The sequence below is a fragment of the Arachis ipaensis genome, chromosome B3 (genome assembly GCF_059453495.1).
Source record: "Arachis ipaensis isolate K30076 ecotype BB chromosome B3, ASM5945349v1, whole genome shotgun sequence".
NCBI lineage: Eukaryota > Viridiplantae > Streptophyta > Magnoliopsida > Fabales > Fabaceae > Arachis > Arachis ipaensis.
Window position 1 is genome coordinate 32,642,522 of NC_142438.1, and position 11,109 is coordinate 32,653,630.

Genomic DNA, 11,109 nt, shown 5'->3' on the forward strand with positions numbered 1-11,109 from the left:
TGTTGGTTTATGTTGATTATACTATACAGTTGCTTGGTTTGATGGTTGCTTATACAGGTGACACCTGCACTCCAGGTGAGACAGGCAAAGGCTACAATCTCAGGATTGATCCACCACGTCGTAGCGCTAGTCGATACACTCCGTCCGTGATAAAAAAGGCCGCAAAGAAATGCAAGAACATTGTGAACTTTGGAAAGTGGACAATGAGAAAGTAGTCGTCGTGTAGTTAGTTTAGGCTATGTATCATGTATGATACTTAATGTTTACTTTAACTTTTTATGTATGACTAAAGTATGATAAGTACCAACTAAGTATTGTATTTAAATGTTTCAGTTTGATGTTCCTTATGTTCATTAGAACACGATGAAGCAGGTTACGATGGCAGCGTTATCAGGTATGAACCGAACCGGACCTATTCGACCGAAAATCCTGCAAATCGGACCCTATATCGGTCCGGTCCGGCAGTTGGACCATGTAAGGATGAAAACCAGTTCGAACGGGTATAACTACTTATGAATCGTTGAATATCAAGTGAAGCTGTACCACTGTTAGGAAAACCGGACCGGACTGACCGGTTCAACCGAAAAATTGGTGAACCAGACCCTAAGCCGGTCCGGTCCGACGTTCTGACCGAATAAGGTAATGAACCGGTACGAACCGATCAAACCAGGAGTAAACCGGTCAAAACCGGTCAAACTTGGTAAGACTGATTCGATCAAACTGCTTCAATTTCAATATTTTTCCAAAATGTTAAAGCTGGGGTTCGAATCCCCCTCCTCAAGGAAAAACATGATACTCACAACCACCAGGCTGTTGAGCTTGTTATCAATTTATATGCAAATTAATATATATATATATATATATATATATATATATATATATATATATATATATATATATATATATATATCTTTCAGCAAATAATTTACTTCTATTTAATTTATTTTAATTTTAGTTATAAACTCATTCATTCTTAAATTAATTATATCTTTATTTAACAATAATTATAAACTCATATATTTTTTTTTATAATTATATAATATCTATTAATATTATTTTTCAATAAATACTTGTAGTATATAATAGTATAATAGATATAAAGTAATTAATAAATTATTAAAAATAAAAAATATTTATGATAGAGTAAAATTAACAAAATACTTATTGTTCCTGTTTCATGTTGTTTTAGAATAGTTAGATAATTTTAAAATATTTAGTGAAAATATGTATTTTAAATTTTTGACTATATTTTATTTTTTTATTTACATAGGACCGGGTTAACCGGTTCAACCAATGATCCACCGGTTGAACCAATGACCCGATGACCTAGTGACCCTGTTACCGGTTTGATCATCGGTTCAGTTCATGCAACTATGTAGGATCGTTCAAATCTAATAAATTACATTGACACAGGTTACAATGACTCGATCACCTTAAATTACACTCACAGATGCTAAACCGGGTCATACATCATGAAGTTCACTGACACAGATTACAATGGTTCAATTACCATAAGGTACAATGACACAGGTAGCAATGATTCATTAATCATACAATTACATTGACATAGGATACAATACTTCAAATATCATATAAACCTACTGGGCATTATTGTCGGTACCTGGAGGACCTCCCTGACGGCATCTACTACGACTGTGTCCCTCAGCTCCACATTGCCTACACCGCCTCGGACGGCGTAGCATACGTGTGTCCATCTCATTCAAGAAGCGCGTCATCCTGGGCCGACCTTTGGAAACGCGTCTCAGGTACGGGTTCGGTACGAATCGGGGACCAGTGTAAGAAGGCCACGTAGTAGGATTCCCTAATGGCTGAAACCTAGCCCGATACACGCGCCTGACCTGGTCCATCTTATAAACGTCATGCACATATACTTGCCAATCTAGTCGTTGGTTTGCACAACATGCAAACACATGCCGGCAAGGAATCCGGTCCACCTGGAACTCACCACAGTCACATCTCTGACCACGGAGATCAATAGCATATACCACTCCACTTGGCATCTCACGCACTTCAAATACCTCATTCTGCCTGTCAAAGCAATTAACCTGAATGTTTCCTGATGCAAGTTGATTTGCATGAATTTTGGAGGTCACATGCGCCGTAAAAACATGGCCTGCATTAATCCTCGCCTCCGCTTCTGCTCTTTTCCATGTGAACAACTCATTAAGTCTGTAGAACGTTGCTTTCACAAGTGCAGTGATTGGGAGATTGCGTGCACCCTTCAATACTGAGTTGATGCACTCCACAAGATTAGTCGTCATGTGACCCCAACGGTAGCCACCGTCGAATGCCAACGCATACTGTTCACGGGGAATACGGTTTAACCAGTTAGTATACGCCTCGCCTCGCTCTCGTAAACGCTGGTAACGCAGTTCATACTCACGAACCGTCCGCGAATACCCTAAACAATATCACGTACCAAACAACATATAAGTATCAAGAGACAATGTTACCTATATTGACGACAAACTTTTGCAGATAGGGTGCCTTGAATTTTCTCAGAAAGTTCGATTCTATATGCCTGATGCAAAACATGTGGAAAGCTCTAGGAGGTGACCAAGCTCCGTGACTACGTTCCACCGCTGCATTTATGGACTCATGTCGGTCCAATATCAGACCCACACCATCCCGAGTCACAACATGTTGACGTAGGTTACTGAGGAAAAAGTGCCAAGCATCAGAGGTCTCTCCTTCGACAATGGCAAATGCAATAGGGACAATATTGTTGTTACCATCCTGCGAAACGGCCACTAACAAGCAACCCTTATACTTTCCGTATAAGTGAGTCCCGTCCACCTGGACAACTGGCTTACAGTGTCTGAATGCTCTAATGCATGGGTAATAGCTCCAAAAGACTCGATGCAATACCCGGATATCAGTTACCAGATCATCCCCTTGATATGCAGGCATAGTCTCAAAATGGACGACAGCTGATGGTTCCTTATTACACATGGCCTCGAACCATATGGGCAACGCTTCGTACGATACTTCCCAACCTCCAAATATCTTCTCAATGGACTTCTGCTTTGCCAACCACGTTTTTCGATAGCTGACCGTGTAGTTGAACTTCGATTGCACTTCTGCAATAACTGATTTTACCTTTAAAGAGGGGTCAGCCTCAACCAATGGCTTTATGGCTTCGGCAATCGTATTTGAATCCAGCTTGGAATGATCCTGAGAGATGGTTGCTCTGGTACAAGTGTGACTGCCGTTGTACCTCCTAATAACCCAACAGTGCTTTCTGCTGGTCATGTTAACTCTGATAAGCCAATCACACCCTGACCCATACTGTGTACACTTCGCATAAAATGTCAACGGCTCCGACTCATACACACGGTAGTCTACAGATCTTCGGAGGGTATACTCCTTCATCGCCTTAATAATAGCTTCCCTGGAACTGAATTCCATCCCCACGGTGAACTCACCATCTGCGAAAAAAAGAACTTCTGCCAAGAAGGCAACCACACCGTTAGTATTTAAAACAAATTATCCTCAATAACTAAATATAAATACCTATACTTCCAGATAACTTCATAAATACTATTACAAACAATCAGTAATAATACCCTAATTAGCGAAATAACTACATAAATACAAATTAAACAAATAACTAAAAATAATTATTAAACACCTAAGTAAATACAAAGTAACTAAATAACTAAAATTAAATGCTAACCGGCTTCGTAACTTCATCAAGACTATAATAAATACTCATTAATAAATTCACTAATAAATAATTCCTCATTAACTAAGTAACTAAATAAATATAAATTAACTAAATAATCCCAAATTATCTTCGAAAATACTCTAAGAAATATTTATTAATGAATCCTACCTAACTTATTAACTAAATGAATACTGGACCCTAAATACTAATTCACTTAAAGTATTTTTATTTTGAACTTCTCTAAATAACCTCTTTTGCAAATGCTAAACGAGTACCTGCACTCATATAGTCTGGAAACTCCGGAGCATGCATGGCTTCTAAATCCAAAACTCACATGAAAGATGGCTCCTCAAATGGCTCTTCGTTCGCGAGTGCATTTGCAACGTCTGCCACATTCGGAGCCACACCGCCGTCGGCTGGATCTACATCTCCATCTTCACCGACAACTTCGTAATTGCTTTCAAACTCTTCCTCACTGTCACTATTGTAGTCTTCTCGCAAAATATTTCGGTCGGTCTCAGATTGTTCGAATTCAACGTACAACTCGATGAAGGAAATTTGACCACGATTTTCAATGTACATTGAAAACATCTCTTGCATGCTTGCTTCGTCGGTTACATACTTAGTCTGAAACTGGACGAATCCACCAAATACTGGTACATGATATTTGTATAAAATACATGATATTTTTCTTGACATCTCCGAATCTATCTTCTCACAAATCACTCCTTTAAGCTCTTCAAATGAAATTGTGAAGGGAATAACAACATCTAATGGATCTTCACAAACAAATTTTACTCCTTCAGGTGTCTGCAATAAAATCTGACCAAAATAATAAACCTTCAAAAGAACTCTATCATCCATTCTTCCCACTCACTTAAACAAAAATAGAAATTTTAGCATCAATTTTTCTTCCCAAACCAAGTTACCCCATTGCAGACCAGAGAAAGAAGAAGAGAACTCGAACAAGAAGAAGAAAGTTGGATCTGGTCGGCTGTCTTTGGTTCGCAGGTTTGAGCACCTATATATACACACACAATTCGGACGGTCCGAGTGGTGAATACCCTAATTCAAAAAAATTATTAAATAAGAAAAACCCACGGTCCGATTTTCATCAGTGTAAATTAAAAAAAAAAATTTCCTCAACCACAAAACGGACCCAGCGATTACTTTGACGAACCAAATACATCTCACACAAAGAAATCGGACCCACCGTTTTGCTGGGGTGATTTCGCACGGTCCGATTTTTTTTTTGTGCATGTGCAAAACGAACCCTCCGATTTGCTTGCAAAATTTCCATAATATAGAAATCGGAGGGTTCGATTACTTCGTTTCCATATCTGACCAAAATCTGTCCCACATTCAAGTGTAGCACCCACTCTATCCATATCGCAGCACAATACCAAACCCTCCTCCATAACAAAAAAAAAAAAGACCCAATGTGGCACCGTAGTGCACCCTTAAATATGGCGTCAGTTTATTAGCAAATGGCAAAAGCGAGTCCCTCAGTCTCTGACTCTATTCATGTTAACCCAAAACAACAGCGCAGCGAACTTGACTCTTGTTTCACCTGTCGACCCAAGTTAATTAGCAACTACGTCAAATATAAAAGTTATTCCATAAAAATATTAAGGCTAAAATGATAAAAAAAAAAAAATTAGAGGACATAGTGGTTATTTTGTGAAAAGACTAAGAATAAAGAAAGAATTTTTTGAAGTTTCAGAACTTAGGAGTCATTATATGAAAGATTTGAGTTAAAAAGGTGAATAAGGTTAAAAGGCATAATCATCAATTTTAAGAAAAGAACAAAAATATAACATTAATTTTAAGCTAAAGAAAAATAGAAAAAGATTTTTTTAAAAGACCGAAAATAAAAAAGAATTAGTTTCGATGCTGTAATTTTAATCTCTTCGTACTAATTTGATTATAACTTAAATTATAGATATTCAAACGAGATTATTCTAATAATATTTAAAAACTAACATTCGGAGTTTTAAAATGATATGCATATATTTAGGCTTGGTTTTGGTAAAGTTTTTCGAAGAGGTACTTGTGCTTTTTAAAAGCTCAAGTTCCTCATTTTGTATTTGGTAAATAAAAAAGACCATGTGCTTGTGCTTGCAGCTTTTAAAAGATTGGGATACTTTTGAAAGCACCTAAGATAGAGCTTTTCAAAGTTGGCTTGTGCTTTTCAAAATTTAAAAGTCTAATATAACCTCGTATGTTAGCTCATTTTTAAATTTAATGCTTGCATTTATATTTATTATAGTATTTTTAAATTTTAAAAGCTATTTTACCAAATATAATTGTTGTTGCTTGTGATTATTAAAATCAATTTTTAATTTAATTTACCAAACATAAATGTTACAATTTTAAAAAGTCATCTTTTAAAAGTTAGCTTTTAAAAGCTACTTTAAAAAAAGTAAAAACTTTACTAAACTAAGCCTTAGAGTGAACATTGAATATGAGCTACGCAGGCCACTATTTTTGCGCCGCGAATCAAGCCCCACATGACACTATTAATGAACTATGTGACTCATATTTTAGGCTTTTAAAAGGCCCAAAATTTTAGAATTTAGATCATCTAAATTTTGAATTTTCACTTTAGAGGATAAAATGTGATCTTTCATCCTTAAATAGTTTTTCTTCCATATTTTCTCTTGGTCACACCTATAAAATAAATAGTGAAAGATCATATTTTACTCTCTAAAGTGAAATTTTAAATTTAGAGAATCCAAATCTAAAATTTCAAATTTTTTTAGTATTTAAAGAAAAAATATAAAGAAAAAAAGAAGAAGAGAGTTTAGGATTAGTTTTAGTATGATATTCTTAGGTTTCTAAAGAGAAAAGCTCTCACCTCTTTCTAGAATTAGGATAAATTTAGTTAATTTCTTATCAATTTTTTTCTAGTTTTAGTTTCTAATTTTATTTTAGTTTAATTTTATTTATATTTTTCTTGTTCTACTATCTTAATTCATTAGCACTTTTTTGTTAGTTTCTTGTTATGTCATTTAGTTTACGAATTTCTATTGGATTTATATTTTTGATTTATAAATTTGATGTTTTCTGCTTTATTATTGATTAATTGAGTTATTATCATTAAATTTTTATAATTGGTAGTCATAATTTTTACTATTTCTTGTAATTTGTAAAGTTTTATGTTTATGTACTCTAGGTGTTTTATAAAATGCTTGACTAAGTTATACAGTAGATTTTCATTCTTGGTTTGAGTTGGAAACTTAGGTAATTTTGAGTTACTAATATCCAACTTGATTGGTAATTGAGAGATGTTAATTAATCTTATATTTTCACTAACGACAATCTTTTACTAATTCAATGAGTAAGTTGGTTAGGATTTGTGAATTTGGATTAATTAAGCCTAATTAACTTTCCTCAATTGGTAGAAATTGACAAATTGAGTTTGCTCTTTGTAATTATCATGTTATGGTTATTGACAAAGATAATGATTCTTAACCCTCATCAATTCTTGCCAAGATCTTTTAGTATTTGAATTTACTTTTTTTTAATTAATTGCTTTAATTACTATTAATTTAATGTCTTTTTCATTTAATCTTTAATTATACTTTTAACTTCTTGCTACTTAAATTTTTATCAATTGCACTTAAATTTGATTTCTCCATATCCAACGATCATGCACTACATTGTGATTCCAAGGAAAAACGGCTCGAAATTAAACTCTCATTTATTGATTGGAATTGTGATATTTCTCTAACTAAATTTTGAGAGTATTAAATTTTGGTGTAGAGTTACAATGAATTTGAGCTTTTAAATTTATAAATTTTGTAAACCGGTTTTTAGCACTAATCAAGTTTTTAGCGTCGTTACTAAAAAATTTGTAATGTGTGCTTATTATTGACTATTGTTAATATGTGAATAGTGTGAATAACTTATTTTTACTTATTTTCTTGATTTTTGTTGATAGTTAGGAGTTTTCTTATTATTTCTTGATATCCTAAGATAATATGAATGTTGTTAATATACATTTTTTTTCACTTTTATTACAAAAGAAAATAAATAGAAAATTTTGAAATTAAAAAATATTATAGTCTAGTTATATAGTAGGTATGTATATACTTGTATTTTGCTCTCCATTCATGTATGCATATGAATTTTTACTGTTTCGATCACTTTTTGGTATTTGATGCATAAATAGGTGTTGTCTGATTTTTCGACCAACCCAGATTTTTCTAACATTTGGTATTCCAAGATTTTTGGACATTCTAAACAAGATTCACTATGTAAGCTCCAGCCCATTTTTGCAAAATTCCATCGTTTTTTACCACTTTTTCAATTTATTTTTATTTTTTTATGTATTTTTCTCACATTTTCATTCCTCTTTTATCTTTTGTTTCTTATCACATCATCCACTAATTTTTGTGCATATTTTTATTAGTCATTTATAATCATCTTTAGTTAGCTCTTGCATTTTATTTTATCGTATCTCAATTTTTTTTATTCTTCATGAATTTTCATGCTTGTGCCTTTGAGTTGTATGGTTGTGAGTGTGTTGCAGAAAATAATAACTTAAATAATGATTTACACTATGAGATAGAAAATCACTTGAGGAGGGAGACACATTCATATGTACAATTTTCATGTCATCTACTTCCTCCATACTACCATGATCAGAATCCTCTCTATGGTGCATACCATCCCAATAGATATAGTGGTCCTTGCTACAAGCCTATTTACCTTATATTCTCTTGTACTATCATTGGATAAATGTGCGAAAATAGAGTCAACCAAAGAGAGTGGTGTGGAAGAAAGCTTGGGTTCTTAATTAGAAACGGAGAAGTTGAAGAATTCATTGCTAAAAGATGAGAATGTTAAGTGCATTGACTGTGAGGTGGTTGAAGGCTTGGAACAAGTTGAGATAGCAAGCAAGCTTGATAATAAAGACCTTGTTGCCCTTCACTATTACAAGGTAAAGATTCTATTGGAGAGGATGTACATACCCTCCAATGGATATATCTCTTGATATGGAGGAAAGCTTCGAGGAAGTTTTCAAACAAGAAATGAAACTTGAAAAATCTTTTAAAGAGTTGAAAATTGATGACTGATGAGCAAGAGTCAAAGGAAGTAGGAACAACCATAGCACAACCATTGAAAATCTCTCTTTCTAAGTTGTCACCATCCAAAATACAATTTTAGTGGGATAACTCTCTTCTTCATAAACTTTCTTGATCCACATCAATATGTCCTATTAGAAATGGATGGCCAACTTAAAACTCTTCTTAGAAATGCTAAGCAAGAAGGAATTAGATGTTGGGTGGCAATATGAATCAAGATTCAATAAGAGTAGAAAGTCAAGATTTTAGGTACAAGAATGGTACAAAGCTCAGTTCAAAAAGTCAAGGTTAAGATATGGAGTTTAAATAAATATTTAGGATCTTGTCCATTCCAAATAAAGTATAATAAGGAACAAGAAAGTGGATTGCCTTATAAAGTTTAGGACCCCAAAATGAACTTATTCAACAAATAATTTTGGAGACTCTTTACTTGTATTAGAATTCTCCATGATTTGGAACACATGACTTGGGACTCTGAAAAACATATCAAGTTCAAACATTGGTGGAAATTCAAGGAGCAATTCTGTAACACTTTATCACACAGAACTTTACGGTTAAGTCATAAAATAGAGGTGGTAAGATATTACGACCTCTAAAATAAAATATATACATAATAATAGTTAAAAAAAATCATAATCGAGGAGTCTTGAAAAAAAATTTAAGCAAAGAGAAAAGCGCATCGATGTGAACGGAAACTTGAACAGAAAGAAAAGGTATATATATATATATATATAAAGAGCAGAGTATGCAAAAATACAAAGTATCAAGCTTTAGACTCGACCTGCGAAGTCAAGGCCGATCCGAGAATACATATATACATATATATAACCCAAAATATTCCAAAACAGAGAAAGTTGACAATCCTGTTTCTTCATGCCACTTCTAAGAGGGACAAACATAAAGTATATACAAAGGAGAGTCTATGTACAAAATATAAGCACAAAATACAACAATCCCAAAAGCCAAACTCCGTTTGCACAGGAAACACCAGACGCATAGCGAGGTGCTTCTTAACCTGCATCTGAAAATAACAATATAGGTATGGAATGAGAACCGGGGGGTTCTCAGCATGGTAAAGGTACCCACGTACATAATATATAAGGTCCTGGAAAAGCCAGAGGCAATTCTAGAACTCTAATACTCAGAATTAAACTTAACAGATAAACTAAACCAGATATTAGGTAAACTATCTAAGGTTTTCAAGTTATAAATCTAATTCTAACTCAACACTTCACTTTCTGCTTCCTCTAGCCCTCCAAAACACCGGTGAAACTACCCTCGTCACTCCTTCGCTAGACAAGAGATCTTTCAGTTTTATAGACATACAATACAGACAAAAAAAATACAGATAGAATGCAGTTATAGCAAGTAGGACATATAGCATATAGGTATAGTTAATCAAATAGGCAAACTCAAGTAATGCACACTCAAACAAAATAAACAAATACACATGATGTATACCTGTCCTATGGCTGATGAGTCTCATCTGTTGGTTATATAGCCAAACTCGACATGTTCTGTAGCTAACCCCGGACAGTCCCTTCGTGCGCGCATCTGATGCGTGAGCATCTTTCTTATCTTTTCTTAGTGAATTTGCATTTGAATTTGTTGAAATAAATCAAGATTTTAGTTGTTTTAAGCCACCATAAATGCTACTTTGATTTGTTTTACAATTTGATTGATTTCAGGTAGCATTCGGGTAAATTTGGCAGAATTCAAAAAGAAGAAAAGAAGTCAATTTCATGTAAAAGGTGGCGCCAAACTTCATCCAACCCAAGTTTGGCGCCAGGATCACAATAAAGCTCCAAATTGTTTCGGCCATAGTGGCGCCCGGTGTTTGGCGCCAAGAATGTTGGAATGCGTGCATTCATATATGAACGTGGCGCCAAACTTCACCCAGCTCAAGTTTGGCGCCAGCATACTGAAATTGAAGGCCTTCTGCGTGAATCACATCAAATCTTTTGATTTAATTTAGTTTTAAAATAAGTTTTGAATTAAGAAAAGATATTTTTTGGGTTTAGAAATTATATTTTATATTTATTAGGATTAGATATAAAAGGAGAAGATATCATGACCTAGTTTTCTTCTTCTCCTCTTCTGCACTTTATATTTTTTTCTCTGCTAGGGTTTTCACACCAAGAGCAATTAAACCACTATTGTTAAGGTTAGGAGCTCTGTTTATTTGGATGGATTAATAACTATTGTTTTCTACTTCGGATTAATGCATTGATTTACATTCAAGAATCAGTTTCGTTCTTCATCCTACAGATTAGAGTATATTGGAAAATAACTCTTTTCTAACTTGAATTCTTGTTGAATCTTGGAAAAGTT

The 11,109-nt window shown here is 34.1% G+C and overlaps 1 protein-coding gene across 1 annotated transcript; it reads right to left on the reverse strand.

The window, feature by feature from the left end:
- Nucleotides 1-1,598: 1,598 nt before the first annotated feature.
- On the reverse strand, nucleotides 1,599-4,552 carry LOC107632908 (uncharacterized). The gene is made up of 3 exons (XM_088506919.1): nucleotides 4,129-4,552; nucleotides 2,475-3,278; nucleotides 1,599-2,422 (listed from the first exon to the last, which is right to left on the reverse strand). Exons 1-3 carry the CDS (start codon nucleotides 4,550-4,552, stop codon nucleotides 1,599-1,601), a joined length of 2,052 nt encoding a protein of 683 aa, XP_088363045.1.
- Nucleotides 4,553-11,109: the final 6,557 nt, after the last annotated feature.